General features: G+C 40.4%; 2 protein-coding genes across 3 annotated transcripts; both read left to right on the forward strand.

The window, feature by feature from the left end:
* Positions 1–477: 477 nt before the first annotated feature.
* Positions 478–10190, forward strand: LOC121963797 (uncharacterized). Its single transcript, XM_088090772.1, is given in 6 exon segments — positions 478–554; positions 1845–1941; positions 2047–5046; positions 5692–5766; positions 5769–7865; positions 8083–10190. Coding segments are annotated over 5 exon segments (6969 nt in total). The 5' UTR covers positions 478–554; positions 1845–1847; the 3' UTR covers positions 9786–10190.
* A 2259-nt stretch (positions 10191–12449) lies between these two features.
* On the forward strand, positions 12450–22804 carry LOC121957744 (E3 ubiquitin-protein ligase RING2-A-like). 2 transcript variants are annotated; one of them, XM_042506497.2, is made up of 7 exons: positions 12450–12726; positions 14223–14324; positions 15245–15405; positions 15524–15748; positions 15840–16160; positions 16866–17127; positions 18678–22804. In XM_042506497.2, the coding sequence occupies exons 2-7, from the start codon at positions 14247–14249 to the stop codon at positions 18894–18896; spliced, it is 1266 nt and encodes a 421-aa protein (XP_042362431.2). In that variant the 5' UTR covers positions 12450–12726; positions 14223–14246; the 3' UTR covers positions 18897–22804. The 2 variants fall into 2 exon arrangements, with proteins under 2 accessions (XP_042362431.2, XP_042362432.2); XM_042506498.2 differs by having other exon boundaries at positions 15524–15739.
* The last annotated feature ends 120 nt before the right edge of the window (positions 22805–22924 follow it).

Genomic DNA, 22924 nt, shown 5'->3' on the forward strand with positions numbered 1-22924 from the left:
GGGAGGGGGGATTTTTGGGCCATGTCTTTAAAAAAATAAATAAATAAAAAATAACTAGTTAAAGGTATTATCAGGCTTTGAAAGTGGCAGCAGTTTTTAAACTTGAAGTAAAATTTCTATTGACACACACAAACAAACACATAAAAAGTAATAAAACCTATCCCTCAGAATGAATTTTCCACACATAACAATTGACAAGGCCTATTGTGACGCCTGCAGCAGTGGGAGTAGTCATTTAATTTTTCTCTTTCTTCTGCAGTTAAACATATATCCTAACATTACAATTACTATCGAGAGAAAGTAAACAAAGCATTTCTTAATTACTGGTTGGCAAAAAATGTCACTGAACATGTTACACTCAAAAGCCACCTTAACAAGGGAGGGGAAACTAATTAGCCATGACTAATTCTAAATGCAAGAGCTTCATTATCTCATGTATAAGTAGGAGGTAGAGGATACTGAGAGACAGAGAGCAAAGACTAACTCAAGAAGAACAGAGATACAGCGAGTAAACAGCACCTTTTCACCTGACTTGACTCCACTGCAACATCTCTGTGAGTATGAATTTTACTTACAGTTTAAAATGTATTTAGATCCTTATCTGATTTAATGTTCTTGTGATTTAGAAATTGCATGCAATTTTTATATTTTCACTTTTTAAATGTAACATATATAATCATGTGAGTAGGTTTTGTTGCTAGCGGAAAAAAAAACCTGGGAAATGACAATATGATGATAATATGCTTTTTTCCCATCATTTCTGAATCAATTTGTGAGTTTGCAAAGGCATCCAACTATTATTATTTTTTTAAATTCTGATTTTTTTTTTTAGTTTTTCGTGTGTTACAACTTCAAGCATTTACAAATTTTACAATTTCCGAAAAGCTTAATTAACCCGTTCAATATTAGTGTAGCAAAAGAAAAATAATTGTTCTACCTCCTAAAAAATAACGTTTTCAGTCTTATCTTTGGATAATATAACCTTGACTGTGACTTTGTTTTTGTACGCGGAGATTTTTTCTGAGGTGACTAACTGCCAGTCTTTTTCTTTGTTTGAAGAGAAAAAGGCAGCCACTTGAAAGCATGACTTTGAGCATGTTTGTTATTTTAAACTATTAAATATGTAGATTTAATACATTTTAAAACAAATCATTGTTATTATTCAAATCAAAAATGCAACAAGGGACACACTGTAACAAATTTTACCCTAAAATTAAAGTTAACTCCTGGCAGTTGTACTTACCATTATTTGCAGAGGGCTGTCAAGCATGTATTTTGAGTTTGAGCTACTGTTATAGTACCGACATTGAATTAATTTAGAGCACTGTGGTGTTTTGTGCTGGGTGTAGCAACATTTAAGGTTTAAAATATAACGTCCTCCAACCAGGAGCACAGCTACTCACTTTAACAAGTAGCTAGCTTGTATCTTGTTTTCATCATATAGTACATAATATTTTAGCTGTTCAGATGTTTTTAAACTTTAGAATACTTTTTATGTCCAGCTGCAAAGAAAATGGGCCAATTTAATGCTATAGGGGAAAGGGGCGTAAGACATTTTCTCATGCTCACAGTTACTTATATTTGTATTTATATATTTCAAGTACATCTAATAGGTTAGTTGAACTCAGGAAAATGAGCTAAGGTAGGGAAAACCTTAAATCTTTCTTTACAATGTTGTTTTTGCATTGTATTGCCACATTTAATTGACACGTGCTTAAAAATTATGAAAAATGTAAATATCTACAATATTAAATGTGGCTTTAGAAAAAGGACGTGTGTTTCTATTTTAGTGACAATACAAGTGTTGTTTGAAAATCTCTTTACTATTTTTCATTTTCTAACAGCAGATGATCATAAATAGTTTTGGAGGAAAAAGGGAAGGAGGACAGAAGAACAGTACAATGATAATCAAGACCATTGTCATTGTCCTTGTACTTATTGGTAAGTGATTAAATATATATATATGTATATATATAAACATTGGAAACCATAACTAAATGGGACAACATATAATTGAATTCTGACATTTCTCTTAAATTGAAACAGCATCCAACAGCAAGCCTGCAGAGGGAAGCCTAAAATTGAAATGTCCAAACAGAACAACAATGGCTCCAAACACAACTGTAGTTGCTCCAACAACAATAACAACAGGACCATCACCAGCAGCAAATGCAGGAAGTGCAAAAGCAGCAGCCACAGCAGCATCCTTAGCAGCTGCAGCAGCAGCAACTGCAGCAACCGCAGCAACTGTCACTCCTGGGCCTCATGCTGTAGAAGCAGCACTAGCTGCAAAAGCTGCTGCTGAGGCTGCGCAAGAGGCAGCACTAGCTTCTGCACTGGCAGAGAATGGAACACTGTCACGCAAAGTAGCAGCACAGCTTGCAGAAAAAGCAACAGAAGCAGCCAAAAAAGCATTAACTGCAGCAAAGACAGCAATTGAAACAGCACCGGCATCGACACCAGAACTCATAGCAAAAATCGAAGAAGCAACATTGAATGCATCAAGTGCAGCAGATAAAGCAGCTGAAGCAGCAAACAAGTCTGCATCTGCAAAGACAGCAGATGATGAAGAGCAAGCTATAGAAGCAGCGACAGAAGCAGCAGCAGATGCAACAAGAGCTCTAGCAGCAATACGAGCAGCATTGGCAGCAGCTACGCAAATCACAGAAACACCAGCAAGCCAGTTATCAACTGCAGCAGCAGACAAAGCGGCAGAAGCCACAGCAGCAGCTGGAAACGCAACAACTGAAGAAAATGTTGTTGAAAAGGCAATAGAAGCAGCATTAAAAGCTAAGGAGGCAGCTGCAGCTGCCACAGCAGCAGTCCGTCCTACAACAACAGTGGCCACAACAGCAATGACAACAACAGGACCATCACCAGCAGCAAATGCAGGAAGTGCAAAAGCAGCAGCCACAGCAGCATCCTTAGCAGCTGCAGCAGCAGCAACTGCAGCAACCGCAGCAACTGTCACTCCTGGGCCTCATGCTGTAGAAGCAGCACTAGCTGCAAAAGCTGCTGCTGAGGCTGCGCAAGAGGCAGCACTAGCTTCTGCACTGGCAGAGAATGGAACACTGTCACACAAAGTAGCAGCACAACTTGCAGAAAAAGCAACAGAAGCAGCCAAAAAAGCATTAACTGCAGCAAAGACAGCAATTGAAACAGCACCGGCATCGACACCAGAACTCATAGCAAAAATCGAAGAAGCAACATTGAATGCATCAAGTGCAGCAGATAAAGCAGCTGAAGCAGCAAACAAGTCTGCATCTGCAAAGACAGCAGATGATGAAGAGCAAGCTATAGAAGCAGCGACAGAAGCAGCAGCAGATGCAACAAGAGCTCTAGCAGCAATACGAGCAGCATTGGCAGCAGCTACGCAAATCACAGATACACCAGCAAGCCAGTTATCAACTGCAGCAGCAGACAAAGCGGCAGAAGCCACAGCAGCAGCTGGAAACGCAACCACTGAAGAAAATGTTGTTGAAAAGGCAATAGAAGCAGCATTAAAAGCTAAGGAGGCAGCTGCAGCTGCCACAGCAGCAGTCCGTCCTACAACAACAGTGGCCACAACAGCAATGACAACAACAGGACCATCACCAGCAGCAAATGCAGGAAGTGCAAAAGCAGCAGCCACAGCAGCATCCTTAGCAGCTGCAGCAGCAGCAACTGCAGCAACCGCAGCAACTGTCACTCCTGGGCCTCATGCTGTAGAAGCAGCACTAGCTGCAGAAGCTGCTGCTGAGGCTGCGCAAGAGGCAGCACTAGCTTCTGCACTGGCAGAGAATGGAACACTGTCACACAAGGTAGCAGCACAACTTGCAGAAAAAGCAACAGAAGCAGCCAAAAAAGCATTAACTGCAGCAAAGACAGCAATTGAAACAGCACCGGCATCGACACCAGAACTCATAGCAAAAATCGAAGAAGCAACATTGAATGCATCAAGTGCAGCAGATAAAGCAGCTGAAGCAGCAAACAAGTCTGCATCTGCAAAGACAGCAGATGATGAAGAGCAAGCTATAGAAGCAGCGACAGAAGCAGCAGCAGATGCAACAAGAGCTCTAGCAGCAATACGAGCAGCATTGGCAGCAGCTACGCAAATCACAGATACACCAGCAAGCCAGTTATCAACTGCAGCAGCAGACAAAGCGGCAGAAGCCACAGCAGCAGCTGGAAACGCAACAACTGAAGAAAATGTTGTTGAAAAGGCAATAGAAGCAGCATTAAAAGCTAAGGAGGCAGCTGCAGCTGCCACAGCAGCAGTCCGTCCTACAACAACAGTGGCCACAACAGCAATGACAACAACAGGACCATCACCAGCAGCAAATGCAGGAAGTGCAAAAGCAGCAGCCACAGCAGCATCCTTAGCAGCTGCAGCAGCAGCAACTGCAGCAACCGCAGCAACTGTCACTCCTGGGCCTCATGCTGTAGAAGCAGCACTAGCTGCAGAAGCTGCTGCTGAGGCTGCGCAAGAGGCAGCACTAGCTTCTGCACTGGCAGAGAATGGAACACTGTCACGCAAAGTAGCAGCACAGCTTGCAGAAAAAGCAACAGAAGCAGCCAAAAAAGCATTAACTGCAGCAAAGACAGCAATTGAAACAGCACCGGCATCGACACCAGAACTCATAGCAAAAATCGAAGAAGCAACATTGAATGCATCAAGTGCAGCAGATAAAGCAGCTGAAGCAGCAAACAAGTCTGCATCTGCAAAGACAGCAGATGATGAAGAGCAAGCTATAGAAGCAGCGACAGAAGCAGCAGCAGATGCAACAAGAGCTCTAGCAGCAATACGAGCAGCATTGGCAGCAGCTACGCAAATCACAGATACACCAGCAAGCCAGTTATCAACTGCAGCAGCAGACAAAGCGGCAGAAGCCACAGCAGCAGCTGGAAACGCAACCACTGAAGAAAATGTTGTTGAAAAGGCAATAGAAGCAGCATTAAAAGCTAAGGAGGCAGCTGCAGCTGCCACAGCAGCAGTCCGTCCTACAACAACAGTGGCCACAACAGCAATGACAACAACAGGACCATCACCAGCAGCAAATGCAGGAAGTGCAAAAGCAGCAGCCACAGCAGCATCCTTAGCAGCTGCAGCAGCAGCAACTGCAGCAACCGCAGCAACTGTCACTCCTGGGCCTCATGCTGTAGAAGCAGCACTAGCTGCAAAAGCTGCTGCTGAGGCTGCGCAAGAGGCAGCACTAGCTTCTGCACTGGCAGAGAATGGAACACTGTCACGCAAAGTAGCAGCACAGCTTGCAGAAAAAGCAACAGAAGCAGCCAAAAAAGCATTAACTGCAGCAAAGACAGCAATTGAAACAGCACCGGCATCGACACCAGAACTCATAGCAAAAATTGAAGAAGCAACATTGAATGCATCAAGTGCAGCAGATAAAGCAGCTGAAGCAGCAAACAAGTCTGCATCTGCAAAGACAGCAGATGATGAAGAGCAAGCTATAGAAGCAGCGACAGAAGCAGCAGCAGATGCAACAAGAGCTCTAGCAGCAATACGAGCAGCATTGGCAGCAGCTACGCAAATCACAGATACACCAGCAAGCCAGTTATCAACTGCAGCAGCAGACAAAGCGGCAGAAGCCACAGCAGCAGCTGGAAACGCAACCACTGAAGAAAATGTTGTTGAAAAGGCAATAGAAGCAGCATTAAAAGCTAAGGAGGCAGCTGCAGCTGCCACAGCAGCAGTCCGTCCTACAACAACAGTGGCCACAACAGCAATGACAACAACAGGACCATCACCAGCAGCAAATGCAGGAAGTGCAAAGCAGCAGCCACAGCAGCATCCTTAGCAGCTGCAGCAGCAGCAACTGCAGCAACCGCAGCAACTGTCACTCCTGGGCCTCATGCTGTAGAAGCAGCACTAGCTGCAGAAGCTGCTGCTGAGGCTGCGCAAGAGGCAGCACTAGCTTCTGCACTGGCAGAGAATGGAACACTGTCACACAAGGTAGCAGCACAACTTGCAGAAAAAGCAACAGAAGCAGCCAAAAAAGCATTAACTGCAGCAAAGACAGCAATTGAAACAGCACCGGCATCGACACCAGAACTCATAGCAAAAATCGAAGAAGCAACATTGAATGCATCAAGTGCAGCAGATAAAGCAGCTGAAGCAGCAAACAAGTCTGCATCTGCAAAGACAGCAGATGATGAAGAGCAAGCTATAGAAGCAGCGACAGAAGCAGCAGCAGATGCAACAAGAGCTCTAGCAGCAATACGAGCAGCATTGGCAGCAGCTACGCAAATCACAGAAACACCAGCAAGCCAGTTATCAACTGCAGCAGCAGACAAAGCGGCAGAAGCCACAGCAGCAGCTGGAAACGCAACAACTGAAGAAAATGTTGTTGAAAAGGCAATAGAAGCAGCATTAAAAGCTAAGGAGGCAGCTGCAGCTGCCACAGCAGCAGTCCGTCCTACAACAACAGTGGCCACAACAGCAATGACAACAACAGGACCATCACCAGCAGCAAATGCAGGAAGTGCAAAAGCAGCAGCCACAGCAGCATCCTTAGCAGCTGCAGCAGCAGCAACTGCAGCAACCGCAGCAACTGTCACTCCTGGGCCTCATGCTGTAGAAGCAGCACTAGCTGCAGAAGCTGCTGCTGAGGCTGCGCAAGAGGCAGCACTAGCTTCTGCACTGGCAGAGAATGGAACACTGTCACGCAAAGTAGCAGCACAGCTTGCAGAAAAAGCAACAGAAGCAGCCAAAAAAGCATTAACTGCAGCAAAGACAGCAATTGAAACAGCACCGGCATCGACACCAGAACTCATAGCAAAAATCGAAGAAGCAACATTGAATGCATCAAGTGCAGCAGATAAAGCAGCTGAAGCAGCAAACAAGTCTGCATCTGCAAAGACAGCAGATGATGAAGAGCAAGCTATAGAAGCAGCGACAGAAGCAGCAGCAGATGCAACAAGAGCTCTAGCAGCAATACGAGCAGCATTGGCAGCAGCTACGCAAATCACAGAAACACCAGCAAGCCAGTTATCAACTGCAGCAGCAGACAAAGCGGCAGAAGCCACAGCAGCAGCTGGAAACGCAACCACTGAAGAAAATGTTGTTGAAAAGGCAATAGAAGCAGCATTAAAAGCTAAGGAGGCAGCTGCAGCTGCCACAGCAGCAGTCCTTCGTACAACAACAGTGGCCCCCACAAGTACCCCAACACTGGAACAAAGAACAACTGCCACAGTGACAGCAGCAGCAGTTTCTGCAGCAGCAGCAGCAGCATCGTCAGCAGCAGCAGCGGCGGCAGCCACCTCAACGGCCGTTGGAGCAACAACATCCCCAATTGCAGAAAGAGCAATGATGGCTGCAATGAAGGCAGCCAGAATTGCCACATTTGTGTCAACAGGAGAAGCACAACCGGCACTGGCAGCAGAGGCAGCAACGGAAGCTGTCGAAGCTGCCAAAGCAGCAGCGACAGCAGCAGTAGAAGAAGCAAAAACAGCACCAGTATCAGTAGTAGAGGCAGTTGCACGATTAGCAAATGCATCATCAATAGCAGCAAAGGCTGCTGAAGAAGCAGCAACAGCAGCAACAAATGCAGCAGCAGGTAAACCAACAGCAATCACAGAAGCTGCAGCAGCTGCAGACACAGTGGCTAAAAAATCAGTTGAAGTGGCAGAAATATTAAAAACAGAATTACCATCCTTCAGTGGGCCAGCAGCTATATCAATATCAGCAGCACAAGCAGTGGCAGAAATAGCTAGAGCAACAGCACTGACAGCATCAACAGCAACTGGAACAACAACATCAGAGGAAGTCGCAGCATTAATGGCAGAGGCAGCAAAGGCAACAGCAAGATCTTCATTGGGAGCAGCACTCGCTGCAAAAGCTGCGCTCCCAAATGGAGGTACCAGTCAAGGTGAGAATAGTTTTAAATTATTAACTGGGTTTTTTCATTTTTATTTAATTTTTTTTTAACCAGTTGATATCATTTCAGTTTTATTTTGCCTTTTGTTATTTTCCTTAAAAGACATCTTTTTTTTAGCTTCAGTTCATGGCAATATTTCTCATTGCTTAGTTTAGTTTTATTTTCAGTTTGAGTTTACAATAATAACCCTCAATTAATTCATCCACAGTGCCAGCAACAACACCATCAAGTGAAACAACACCACCAGTCACACAGAGTCCTAAAACAACAGCAGCAGTGTCAACATCCTCAGCAGCAGCAGCAGCAGCAACAGCATTAGCAGCCTCAACAGCAGCAGCCGCTGGAGCGCCGCCATCCAAGGAAGTACAAACTGCAGTACAAGCTGCTAAAGCAGCAGCTAGAGATGCCACAATGGCAGCGGCAGGAGAAATACCAGCAACAGTTGCAGCACTATCAGCTAGAAAAGCAGCAGATGCAGCAGAAGCTGCAGCAGAAGCAGCGGCAAAAGAAGCAAATTCCCCACAGTCCTCAGCAATAGCAGAGGCAGCAAATAAAGCTGCAGTAGCAGCAAGAAAAGCAGCAGATGCAGCAACAATGGCAGCAAAAACACTGACACCAGAGGCAGTAACGGCAACTGCAGAAGCTGCAGACAATTTGTCAGCCGCGGCAAATGGAGCATTAGAGGCATTATCAGCAGTCACAGAGGAGGAAGCAGCCAAACTGACAGAAGCAACACGTTCAGCAATAGACGTAGCGGAAACAGTGGCAGATATGGCAGCAGCAACAGGAATCACAGCAAAAACAGTTGCAGAAGCTGCAGCAGCAAACAACACCGAAATAATGACAGCAACGGCACAAGCGTCAGCAAGAGCCGCAACAGCCGCAGCAAACGCAGCAGCTAGAGTAGTGCCAGAGTCATCTCAAGGGACAGACACAATGCCAACACCAACTACCATAAAAGTCACGGTGACCGGAACACCAAATGGTAATCCATCAGCACTAGTGACACCCGTAACAATGGTAACAACCACAGCTCTAGGAACAGCTGAAGCAAGGCAAGCAGTGGTGGTCGGGTTGACATCGGGGGCAGCGGCAGCAGCGGCCGCAGCCTCAACAGCAGCATTGGCTGCTGGACCAGAAGCAAGAGAAGCGGCAGAAAAAGCATTCAACGCTGCAAAAGTAGCAGCACTGGCAGCCACGGAACTTGCAGCAGGTAAAATAACAGAAGAGGAGGCAGCTGATGCAGCAAGAAAAGCATCTAAAGCAGCAGACGCAGCATCATTAGCAGCAATACAAGCAGCATCGGTAGCATCACCGGGAACATCAGCAACAAATGCAGCAAAAGTGGCAGCTTCGGCAGTAAAATCAGCAGAAGCTGCAAAAAAAGCAGCGAACGCAGCAACAGCGGCAGCAGCAGCACCTTCAAATTCAGTGCCAGAAATACTTTCAGAGGCTGCAGCAGCTGCCAAAATCTTGGAAGAAGATTTAGGAAATGTAGCAGGAGAATTAGAGGAACTGTTGAACACCGCAGACTTAACGGACGATGAGCGTGCATCAGTCGCAGAGGCACAAGCAGTTGCAGAGATTGCACACGCAACAGCAATGGCAACAGAAGCAGCAGTGGATGCCGCATCAGCAGCAGGCGCAGAAAATGCAGCAGACTTAGCCAAACTAATCGCATCAACAGCTGAGGCAGCAGCAGCAGGAGGAACAGCTGCAGCAGCGGCAGCAGGCGCGGCGGTGGCAAAAGTTCCCTCTGGCAACACATCGACAGGAACAGCAACAACAGCAGCAGCCGGAACCACGTCATCAGGAGGCGGCTCCGGATCAGCAACAACAGCAGCTGCTGTCAACAACCATATCAGTCTTATTTCTGTCACAGTGGCCGTCATAGCTGCGGTGCTTCTGTAAAGAAGCAACAAAAAACATCAGCATATCATGATTGATGGACTCGCAGTTTGCCTGATGAATACAAAGATATACTTTGGGTACAGAATTTTAATAATTGCTTTAACTAATCAATAACAGTTGAAAATTGATATTTAATCTTTCAAATAGGTGTAATTATTAAATTATTCTATTTATTATCCTATTTATTGTGTGTGTTCATGCGTGTGTGTGTAACATTTCTGTTCATTTAATTTAATGTTTTAAGTAATGAAGAAACCTATGTGATTGAAACCATGTAAATAGCTTACTCTGCAAAAGGAACTGAATAAATTGTGGATGTTTGTGAATGTAAACAGTTGCACTTAATGTAATTTATTAACAAATATGCAGACTTCTTAATCAATAAATTAATGATAATTAATTTGATTTTTTTTGTCTCTGTCTGTTTCATTCCACACCTTAACAAGCATTTTAAACCAATTTTAGGGAGTCTTAAACAAATATTTGAATATGAAAAGCTAAAACAAAATGATTATATATGTGATCAAATATTCTATGTTCTAAAATCCTAGAAATGTCCTGAAATCCTAAAAATCCTCCTAAAAACATCCCAAGAGATGAGGGCTTGAGATACCCTAAAATCCTAAAAACATCCCATCTCTTTTTTTTCACTGTTAGGGTCCAATAAGGACAGAGGGATGTCATATGTTGTCTGCTCTTTGCTCTTTGGGTTGCCTTTGCGAATGAAATGTGCTATAAAAGTAAATTTGTCATGCCCAGAATCTGGGAAAGAAACATCCTGAAATCCTACAAATGCACTAAAATTCAAGAAACATCCCAAAATCCTGGAAATGTCCTAAAATCAAAGAAACATCTTACAGTCCCAGAAACATCCTAAAATCCTAGCAACAGGGCTGTTGAGACAACTCTTTGACAAGCCACCTGTAAAACAATTCAGCTATTGCAAGGCGAACCAAACTCTTATTACGTCTTTCATCACCTACATTGTGAGGTGAATGAAAATTAGCCACAGCGGCATCCCGATGCTGTTCTGGCTAACACATTCCTCAGTCAGGGAGGCTCCTGTGGGGTGTGCTGCTGGCAACAACAGGGTGGAAAAGTACACACCGACCAATTAGTAAACCTACATTCCAAATTCATTAACCAAAGATACACTCATTACTTTAAGACACCGCCACACTCCCTGAAACCTCAAAAAGAAAATTACACGGTGTCAGTACCACTCATTAGAGTTGAAAGTACTGCTTAAATGTTCCTTTACGTTGGAGAATGGAAGAGGGCGGGTAGTAAGGCAAGCCTTTCTTAGAGACACCTTTCAAACACGAAGGCAATAAAAACACAATGACACGGACAGTTTGAGAAAATCAGATGGATTAAAGCTGCGGTGAGCAGTGCATGCACAAAGTATTCACACCTTTTTTTTGTTTATACATTTTGATACGTTGCAGCTTCATGCTAAAGTTGTTGAATCTTTTGAACGCCTGGATCAATACCAGCTTTCTTGTGCTGCATTCAGACGCCTTTACTGAAGCCTTCCTTAACTGGGAAAAATATATATATAACAAATTGGTTTGATTTCTTTAAAAAACACACAAATAAGCATGATATGCAACTTGATAAATAGTAAAAGAGAGTGGAAAAGGAAATAATCTAAAAGGCAATTTTACAGTTATTCGAGAGCTATTATAATCTGGGTGTATATGTCTTGGTTTGAATCTCCCACATACAATTTATGTTGTATGTATTATTGTTTTTGCTTTATGTTGTGTTTATTTTATGTTCTTTTTTCATTTTATGTATTTGAATCTGTTTCAAATATGATACTACAATGTTCATTTTTCAGTGGTTTAAAATGAATTGATGTCTGTGCATTTATACTTATATTATAATTTGAAAAATGATCAATACATTTTTTCTTTATTTTTTTCATATGCAACCCCTTTATAATTACCGTCATTTTAATTAGTAGCTGTAATTTAATTACATATTTTTTTCTCAGTAACTATACCTTATTACAATTACATTATTTTTATTATCATCATCATTATTATAATCATTATTAATCAGAATCAGCACTGCTTCATTGATTCCTGGGGGGGAAATTGCGGTTCATCACAGTCGCTCTGATGCCCACAGAGAGAATTTCAGCAGTAGAAATAAGCACCAGCACCAGTAAACAAGAACAAAAAATAGAACATAGAAATACAATGAGAGCAAACACTTGGCACAGTATGTAAATATTTAGATCTTTAAAAAGTATGTAAATAAATATGCTCAGGATGTAAGTGTGTAAACATAAATATTAAGAACAATCAGCTTTCAACCTTTGCAAATTTAAATAAGAATAAGGGTTATGTGTGGTGGTGTGTAGGGTGTGCAAATACAATTAGAAAACTGTGCCTATGCTACAATGTACCATCAGGTAAGTAAGTTAAAAAATAAAGAAAATTATTATTATTATTATTATTATTATTATTATTATTATTATTATTATTATTATTATTATTATTATTATTATTATTATTATTATTACGTAACTAGTTACATGTAACTCCCAAACATTGACTACCTTTTTTGTTTTCTGTTGTAATGCACCGGCTGGCCGCTGGGGGTCACTGCAGCAGAGAAGGGGGCGACGCGTCTGCCGAGCAGCCGGGGAGAACGCCACTTGTTCCGGGGAGAAGAAGAAGAAAGATGGCCACAGCTAACGTTAGCTAGCAGCAGCGGCTCGAAAAATGCAGCGCTCTTCGTCTTTTCCGCTTTATTTCCTCTTCACACGAGGCACAGCAGCCACTAAAAATCACTTTACAGGTTGTGTAAGACTATAATCCCCACTGTGTGTTGCCGGAGTGGTTTATTGAGTAGTTTTTCGGGGGGCTGTGTGTGTTTGTGCAGGGGGAGGGGGGCTCCTCAGGTCAGCTGTCCGTCAGTTAAACGTCAGGTGAGTTTACAGTTTGATTTCCTGCTTTTCTTATGGTTTATTTTGGCGTCTCCATCGAAAAATAGAAGGATTTCGTCATTTATTTTTTGATTTTGCACACAAATGCAACTTTGCAAACTTATTTATTGATAGAGACGGAGGTGACGAACCACTGTAGGAAGTTTACTGTTGAGTAAACCGTTAAACTCGTCACGTTATCTCAGCGGTATGTGTTTGTTTTTATCTAAATCAATAGAAATTCTCCTCTTATGGTATCAATATAAGGGACTGTTATTTATTTATGATAGATGAGGGGGCAATTGAGATTTTTTTTAGCACCGGGAATGGAGTTATGTTTTTGATGTAGCTTAGGAGAGGGAAAATCAAAAATAAACAAATTATCCTATTTTTATTTATGTATTTACTTTTTAAAAAATGGTAAGAAAGCAATGGGCAAAGGAGAAACTACCCCAAATTAGCAAGACATTATTGAAAACCTAAACCTTATATCATTTTTAATAAAAGCAAAAATAAAGTTAAATACAGAACAAAACAAAAAAAACAGGGATATGTACCGAAAAAAATGTTTTAAAAATGATTATGAGATTGTAAAATAATTTTAAATATGTAATTATGATCATTTCTCCCTGGCTTTTTTCCCTTAATTTCTTTAAAATATTTTTCAAAATCTGCTAATATTTCACAACGTGTTGAACATTTCTCTCTAAGTCCCTTGTTGCCTTTTTTTCCAGGTTTTTGAAACAAATTGTATCAATGTGCTTAATTTGCAAAAGGCTAAAATCTTGTAAAAGGCATTTGAAAAAAGTGATTTAGCTTTTGGTTTCAGAGGGTTAAATACTCTCAAAATCCCGAAACTCGCAAGTGGGTTTGAAAAGCATTTTTCTTTAAAAACAACCAAAATCACATTTTAAATCTTAATTAGAAATTCTTATTGATGGTGAAGATGTGGGTCATAATAACTAGCGGTTAACACATTATCTGCCTGGCTGATTATTGGGGCCAAATTTGGCATTTTGCTGATTATCTAAAGATTTTCATTTTTATTGTTTCATATGGGTTTCAAATATTGGTAATTGGTCTCATTAACTTCTAACAGTTGGTATCCTTATCAGCCTGGAAAAAACAAAATTGGTGGACCCCTAGTCATAGCATCCCCATCCCTTGGAGAGAAATTTAAGGAAAAATCTTTGTAAAATTAAAATTAGAAAAAAAGCTTACCTGGTAGAGTGATGATAATGTGCAGAGGCTGTGTCCTTCCTGCAGCGGCTGCAGATGCGACTCTTACCTGCGGCTCTTTGCAGCATGTCGTCCCCTTTTCTCTCTTCCTATATAATATATTATATTATCCAGTGTTTTACCCCAAACCCCATTACGGTATTGAGTGCCAGAAAAGTTATTTATATTTTGGTTATTTATTTATCACTGTGTTTGGTTTTTGGACTGAAGGACCTCACAGGCACAGGTGCACAGTTTTCATGTGTTCTCTCTCTCTCCAGTAAGAACTGTGGGAACCAGTCTTCATGGCGGCGCCGGTAAACATCCAGGCTCCCAGTAAGACCTGGGAGCTGAGTCTGTATGAGCTTCACAGGAGCCCTCAGGTAGGTGTGTGTGTGTGTGTGTGTGTGTGTGTGTGTGTGTGTGTGTGTGTGTGTGTACCGATGTTTATTAATCAGCTGTTACAATTTAGAAATTGATAAAAGTTTAACAGAGATGGCAAGCACATGATCGAACAGTGGATACACCATGGAGTTTGAAAGCCGGAGAGACAGATTTTTTTTACTTGAAATATCTCCAAAAATGTTGAAATTAAAAATAAGAAACTCATCAAGATTTTTTTTCCAAGGAAAAGTGAGTTTGGAGGGTATTTTCTCTAAATGTCATGTCCGCGTGCTGGAGCGGGCTGTCAGATATGTGCCCGCTGGAGCGGGCTGTTGGACATGTCCATGCGCTGGAGCGGACTGTCGCACATTTCTGCACAGGAGCGGGCTGTCGGACATGTGCGCGCCCTGGAGCGGGCTGTTGAACATCTGACTGAACGTGAAACTAACACAAAGTAGTCTGTAGAAGTCTAAAGAAGTCACTTTCCACCTCTGCAGATGTGTCTGTTCCAGACACTTTGGTGCTTTTAGGAGAAGCTGCGCTCTGTTTGTCTGTCTCACTGCGCTGCTGTCGGACCATCAGCTGTTTGATCCGCCATGATGAAATGCTGTGGCTGTCAAACACTCAGCTGTTCTACGGTCAAAGTTGTTCACTGCATTTAGTTCGCAGTGGCGCTATTCTTATTATCATTGGCAGTTCATGTTGTCTGTAAAAACATGGTTTGCATGCGTTCTATCAACTACATCTCATAATTCAATCAAGGAAACGTTATTTCTTGGTCTTTAAAATTTGTTTCAAAGACCTGAAAAAGTCATGGAAATTTATTGGTAAAAATGTGTGTGAACCCTGGAAAATGTGTGTGTGTGTGTGTGTGTGTGTGTGTGTGTGTGTGTGTGTGTGTGTGTGTGTGTGTTTTCAGGAGGCGATCATGGATGGGACGGAGGTGGCGGTGTCTCCTCGCGCTCTGCACAGCGAGCTGATGTGTCCCATCTGTCTGGACATGCTGAAGAACACCATGACAACCAAAGAGTGTCTGCACCGCTTCTGCTCCGACTGCATCGTCACGGCGCTGCGATCAGGGTGAGCACGACACAGCAGTAACTCGCCCTCGTATTTTTTGGCATGAATCAGTTTGTTTAAATCACCAGAGTCACAGGTGACATGTCAATGGGCTTGTTTTGTCCTTCTCCCTGTCCAGGAACAAAGAGTGTCCGACTTGTAGGAAGAAGCTGGTCTCCAGGCGTTCGCTGCGCCGAGACTCAAACTTCGACGCCCTGATCTCGAAGATCTACCCGAGTCGGGACGAGTACGAGGCTCATCAGCGCCGCGTCCTGGAGCGACTCAACAGGCTGCACAACAAGGAGGCGTTGAGCTCTAGCATCGAGGAGGGGCTCCGACAGCAGGCCCGCTACAGGTCCGAGAGGTGGGGGAGGAGACGGGGAGGCGGCTGCGGGGTCACCTGCAGATTCACGTACACATACTAACCACGACTTTGTGTTTCCTCCGCCCTGCAGGAACCACCGGGTGAAGAAGCCGACGCAGGAGAGCGACAACACCACCTTCAGCGGAGGTGAAGACAACGGCGACGCCCGCTCACACCTGTCTCATGACTCGGCCCCCTCACACACCCCTCACCCGCCAGGTCAGACCCCCTCAGAGGCCGGGCCGAGCCGCAAGCGACCGCGAGCGTCCGATGACGGCTCTGGGCCAGAGGCGGACAGCGGCAGCCCAACGCCTCCGCTGAGGCGCCACAAAGAGGGGCCGACCTCTGAGATCGAGCTGGTGTTCAGACCACATCCAGAGCTGGTCCAAGCTCAGGACTACAACCAGACCAGGTCAGACTGGATGCTGTCGCTTTCATGTTCCATGTCAGTTAACCCTTTAACACCTGGATCAGTTTTACTGTGCTTCATTCAGATGCCTTTCAAGAGCATTTAAACCACGAAAAACTTGATAAATTAGTTTGATTTCCTTCAAAAATGGTAGAAAAGATAATGAGTGACAAAACAAAAAATGTCCCACAAGTTGCAAAAAAATTGTGAAAGTTGACAAAGGGGATCTGAAATTAACTGGGGAGGATTTTTATAAATAAAAAAATAGGAAAAATGTCCAGAAAACTACACTTAGAATTCTCCTAATTATATATTTGAAATTATTTTGAAGGAAAAAAAAAATAATGAATTTAGATGTTTTTTAACACCTTCTTGAAGACTTTTTTGTTTTTACTTTTTTTTTTTTTACAAGGAAATGAAAATTCTGAAAATTACTAGTCTGAAAATTAGCTGGGATGAATAATTATTATTGTTATGGATATCATCCAAAAATAGTAATAAATGTCCAGAAAATTATATTTATAATTTAAAATATAAAAACAAAGTATTTTTTTCATCTAGAAACATAGTGACATCATGACAATAAATTGGCATATAAAGGGTTAAAAGTCTGAAAATTAATGCATATTTGATATTGATGTTTAGGGCTGATGTTGGTTTAAAAAATAAACGAACGCAATGAAAATAGAAAATTAAATGTTCCCCCAGATATGTGAAGACGACAGCCAACGCCACAGTGGACCATCTGTCTAAGTACCTCGCTCTGCGCATCGCCCTGGAGGACAGACAGGCCAACGGAGAAACAGAGGACAAACGGAGAGAGGAGGGAGGAGGGGGAGGAGGAGGAGGAGAGGAAGTAGGAGCAGGAGAAGGTGGAGGAGCAGCAGGAAGTGGAGAGGGGTCGAGCCTGAGCAACATCAGTGAGAAACAGTACACCATCTACATCATGACCAGAGGAGGACAGTTCTCTGTGAGTAATCAAACACAGACATCTTTGGAAAATACAAAAACATGTAAAAAACATTTAAGCTTCATATTTAACAGACTCCGCATCTGACCCTCAGCAGGAATGTGAATACTTCTATTTCCCAAAATGTCAAACTGTTCCTTTAATGGGCCACTGGCAAACATGCAGGACAATTACAAACATATATTTGTACAGAAATTGATCTGATTCTTAACTATGGTTTTAAAAAAAAGTGGTACATGTCAATGTGTCACAAGACCAGGGGCTGCGAATAATTTTTTTTTTTTATCAATTTATTTAATAAGATTATCTTTAACCCTTTGAAAGCTGAGAAATTTGGCTTAATTTCCTTCAAAAATAATGAGCTAGAAATTACCCAAAACTTTAATTAATGAAATTACACTATGCTTTTATACATATGTATGTATATATATATATATATATAATTTTCATAAATACAAACAAGTTCTATGGGTATTTTTCCTATTTCCTAAGTACTAATTTCTTGCCATTTTTAAGTCATTTCTTGTCAAGTTGCTCATTGCCTTTTTCTCCATGCTTAAAGAAAATAGTGTTAATGTCATCGCAGTCTCCCACATCTTGTTTTGTCAAATCAATATTCCAAATTTATTTACAGTCAAAAACTGAAATCTCTGTTTTACATAAGTATTCAGAGCTTCTGCTGTGGTCAGGTGCGTCCTGTTTGCTTAATTATCCCTGAGATGCGTCTTTATTTCAGTCCACCTGTGGTTAATTGAACTGATTGGACAAAGTGTGTATGTGTATCAGGTCCCACAGTTCTCACTCTCAGGACTAAAAACAAGCCATAACGTCATGGAGAAAATAGCCCCTCCACTCTTTGATCTTTGTATTTTAACCCCTTATGCGGTGGAGCTGATCTGTGTAAAATACTGCAAATATAAGAACACATCAAACAGCACAAAAACATGAGGGATTTCCTCCAGTTTTGAAGAAGAATGACTTTATTTCAAACTGAAACAAAAGAATTAAAGCATGAACAAAAAGCAATAGGTAGAAGTCAAACTTATATATACCTTCTCCTTTCTCACTTTTTCTTTGAACACATATATATTGTGTCAGCAAATTCCCAAATGTGTTTACAACTAGTGTACACGCACACACACACACACACACACAAACATCCCTATTTTACCTACCACCAAACTGAATAAGTCAATAGCTGTCCCCAGTTTATTTACAGTCCAAATATCCCCCAGTGTTACAAAATAAATATAAACACAACCTTTCCTCATCCATAAACCTCCCAAAAATATCCACCCCGCACACTGAAATACACACAGACTCTTTCTGTGTGTACAACAAATTGTTTTTTATAATTAAACTCTCCTCTTAAATTATATTTATATTCAGTTTAATTATGAAAGTGAGAGGCTTCGTACGCGCACTGGTGTGCAAAAATGTCAAATATACTTTATAACATGCAATTTACCATCTCTGTCCTTGACAGAGAAAATGGGAACAAAAATGGGACTTTTTCATATTAGTCATCTCCTTTTTCTCTTCGTTCTCAGACGCTGAACGGCTCTCTGACTCTGGAGTTGGTAAATGAGAAATACTGGAAGGTGAGGAAGCCTCTGGAGCTCTACTACGCTCCCACCAAGGACCAACAACAACAACAACAACAGCAACAACAACAACAACAACAACAACAACAACAACAACAACAGCAACAACAACAAGCACCTCCTCAGCCGCCACAGAAGTCTCCGGCTCCTCAGAGGGAGGGATGAAGCAGAGCTGCGCTTCTCTTCATCCGCACGTCTTCTTCTCCTGAAGGTGGAAGTTCACTCGCTGCAGTTTCACAGCTTCTTATCTCCATATCTTTTTTTTTTTTATTTTTAAGTACTTGCATTAAGAGTCTTATTTGATTTCATTTGGAACGTGTGATTTTTGAAGGATTTATCAAGAAGAAGAAAACAAACAAACCACTAAATAGCAGCTGGTAAATTTTTGCTTTGTGTGCTTTTGCGGAAGCTTTTTTCGGTAAATAACGACACACCTTCATTTGAAGGTAAAGATGAGTTATCAGGGAGATTTGGGATCATAAACCCGCTGTGGCTGATGGACCCGGAGGCGGCAAGCGGGACGTTTTTCCTTCTGCTTTCTCCTGATATAAAAACTTCTGCAACTGCAACTCTTTAACTTCTGTCGTCCATCAGTTTGAAGGTGACTTATTATTAATATTGAACAGTGCACATTTAAAAAGACAGCGCCGCGCAAAGTCAAAGGACAATATTTTTGAAATGATTTAGTACCGACGCCAAAATGAGAAGATTAATATCTGATTCCATATTAGATTGTTTTTTAAAGGTTTACATTTCTCTTTTTATTTATCAAATTAACAAAATTAAACATTAAATGTGGCAAACTTTAATTAAACTCGTGGCAGTCCGTTTCAGCCAGGAAAAGAGATGAAAAGATTAAAATGATTACGACAAATTTCTCATGGTCAATCAAAATAATGACTAATGATCATTTAATTTGAGGTCATATTTTCAACTTATTTTAAACTTTATAAATCAGGATTTTCAAAAAGTACCTAACTTTATTGACATTTTCGTACTGAGACAATATTATGGAATACTAAGTTGTGATTTTGAGATAAACAAAAACTATGAGGAAATGTTTTTTTCAGGGCTGTCAAATAATAATTTTTAAAAATCCAGATTAATCACGGAACTGCAACAGTTGATGGAGATTAATAAAGTTTTAATGGCAAGTTAAAATCGCATTATTTTACATTTCAAACATGCTCTGAACTTTTAGATTTATTTCAAATCAGTGCATTTACTCAGATTTAATTTTGATTACTGACTTACATCAAATGATCCTCAGTTAACCCTTTGAAACCTGAAGCGTCTTCACTTTTCTTGTGCCGCATCCACAAGCATTTGAACTGACGAACGCAGAGCAAATTGCTTTCTTTTGGAAAAAAAAATAGGGAAAAGGGGCAATGAGCAAATGTTCTGCAAATTGCAAGAAATTAGTACATTAGTTAATTAGTACAAAAAGCTAGAGAAAATGTTGAAAAAAGACCCTTTGTAATTGTCATAATTGTGTATTTAAAAGTCTTTAACAGAATTATTTTCTCAACCTATTTTTTCCAGATCATAACTGTGTTTTTTTTTATTACATTTATTTGTTTTTGCTTATTTTTAGGTATATTTCTTGTACTTTTACCCTTTTTTATAACTTTTGGGTCATTTCTTCCTTAGTCACTCACTGCCTTCTTCCTATGTTTTGGAAGAAATCAAGCCAGTTTGCGGAGGTTTTAAAGGGTTAAATGCTCTTTTCATTTTTAAACCCTCATACTTAGAGTACTGCGGTCATATTTAATTTTGTGGGCATTCTGGTGTTTTTTTCTTGCTTATATTTTATTTTGTTCTCATTTTATTTGACACGTTTGGAATAAAGATCCCAGTGAAAAAATAGCAGCATGCGATTTAAAACATTTGACATGTTCGAACCTCAATCGCATCATGATTAACACGTTGACACTGACAGCCTGATTTTTTTCTGAATCAAAATTATCGTGAGAAGGTTAATCCAAAAAGCATCTCATAATTTAGATTCAGTAATTCAGTTCAGTTTTGACTCAACACAAATATTCTTTTTTTTTCATTCCTAATGCATTTTTTTTCTCTTTCCTGGCAGAAACAGGCGTCCGTAAAATATCTTGCCAAAGATGACCAAAAAAAGAGAGTTAATCTGACCAGTTACCATGATCAATAACCTTTACTGACGTTCGACTTTACAAAAAATTTGTTACTTATTTCTTTCAGTAACAAAAGAAATCAGTAATTTCTTTCTGCTCTGAAGACTTTTTTTTCTAGTGATATCAGAAAGAATATAAGAAAAATCAAGCAAAAAAAAAATCTGTCTTAAATTTCTTTCGGTAATTTCATCTGAATTCATCTGTTTATGAAATCTTCGTATGAATTAATTTTTACGAACACGACTGAAGCTCTCTGCTGCTGTCGGTCCGCTCTCAGCTGGACCTGTTGGACGCTGCCTTACAGTCAGAACTTAACCACACACAGCTGTGATGCACACACACATTCAGTCGCTCTCGTTTCTGCAAACGCGTCAGTCGATTTTCTAAAACACTTATCCTGTAAAGGGCTGGAGCCTATCCCAGCATGCACTGGGGTAGTGCAGGGTGACTACACATTTTAGGAGCAAAATTTTGGTTGGTTTAGAGAGATGTCAGGTAGTTTGTTTTCAGACGCCTCGTTATGGAAAGAGGATATTTGCAGGTCTCTTAGTGGTTTTATTCCTTTAATGTGTAACTTACTGTATGGAAGCCCATTTCTGCCGGTGTTACTGAAAAAGAGGTTCTGTTAGGTCATAATAAAAAAAAAAAGATCTTTGTCAAATTAATAAGCTGCTTTCTCAAAATGAAGACTTAGTATTGATTTTCATTATTTTAAAATACTTACTCATCATTTTGACATATCAAGTCATTTTGTTAAATATTGTCATTATTTCTACATTCAAACTTATTTTAAACTTCTCATTATTTTGACAAAGTAATTCATTATTTCTGATAGTAACTCATTGAGTTTCTCATTATTTTAACTTAGTTTTTATACAAATTTATTATTTGACATACTAATTAATTATCTTTGCTAGAAACTTAACATTTCCAGTTTCTATTTGAGTGTCTTATTATTTTAACTCATTTTTTTTTACAAATTTATTTGACATTCTAATTCAGCATTTTGACATAGTAACTCATTATTTTCTCATTTTGTTTCTCAACATTTTTTGACAAACTATTATTTTTGACAGTAACTCATTATTTTTTAGTTTCCCATTAGCTTCTAATTGTAACACTATTTTTGACAAATTATTTTTGATAAACATTACTACTAAACTAAGCATTTTTGACAGTGCATCTCATACTCATAATGGGTTGCTTATTATTTTAACTCACTATTTTTGACATAGTTAATCATATTTTGAGTTTTAGTTTCTCATTATTTTGGCACTCAGTGTTTCTCATTTTTGTCAAAGTGTTTTTCAACATTGTAACTCATTATTTTGAGTATATTTTTGATACTCATTTTGTGTTTGTCAGTTTCATGATTTCAACATAACTTGTTATTCTGAATAACTAAGTCTTTATTTTTGAGATACTGAAATCATTTTAATGACAAACTTTTGTTTTAAAAACTGGCAGAAATGGGCTTCCATACAGAAGATACGACGATGTGTGCAGGTACCTTATCTATATTTTACTATAATGTATAGTTTTCTCCTTTTCTACCCTAAAAGATGTAGCTGTGACACCCACCTTACCTCCTGTTTTTTCTTCTTTAAACATACCGACTGACATACCAAGTGTTTGATTAACAGATTTGCATTAAATTGTCTTTTTGAACTCACTTCACAAGGTGTTCTTGTCTGTTAAAAAGCCATAAGCCTCAGTTGGATTTAACCCAAATTCACCATTTAGACTTGTTTCTGTCCGTATGCACTTTATTTCCTGCAGCCATAAGTTTTCCTCGCTTACCTCAGTTTTTTATAGAATATTTGTATATTAAGAATAATGCAATATTTCCTTTTCTTCTGTCGTATAATTACAACCTATCCTGTCAGTGATGCAGCACAATAATAAAAAAACAATGTGAAATGATTTGTTTTAAATGGATACTTCGATAATGTGATTTTAAAAATGATCTGTCTTCACTTTAGGTCTTTTTTGGAGCCCCAAATGTATGCAGGTGACTTACTAAGTCAGCGTAGCACCTCTTTA

Source organism: Plectropomus leopardus, chromosome 17 (assembly GCF_026936395.1).
Source record: "Plectropomus leopardus strain MGB_pleo_1.0 chromosome 17, ASM2693639v1, whole genome shotgun sequence".
NCBI classification, from domain to species: Eukaryota; Metazoa; Chordata; class Actinopteri; order Perciformes; family Serranidae; genus Plectropomus; species Plectropomus leopardus.

Bases quoted from the DNA above. Each gene is read 5' to 3' on its own strand.
- LOC121957744 (XM_042506497.2), top strand. From the start codon at position 14,247: ATGGCGGCGCCGGTAAACATCCAGGCTCCCAGTAAGACCTGGGAGCTG. The intron at 14,325-15,244 runs GTAGGTGTGTGT...GTGTGTTTTCAG, and splicing joins AGCTTCACAGGAGCCCTCAG to GAGGCGATCATGGATGGGAC. The intron at 16,161-16,865 runs GTCAGACTGGAT...ATGTTCCCCCAG, and splicing joins CAGGACTACAACCAGACCAG to ATATGTGAAGACGACAGCCA.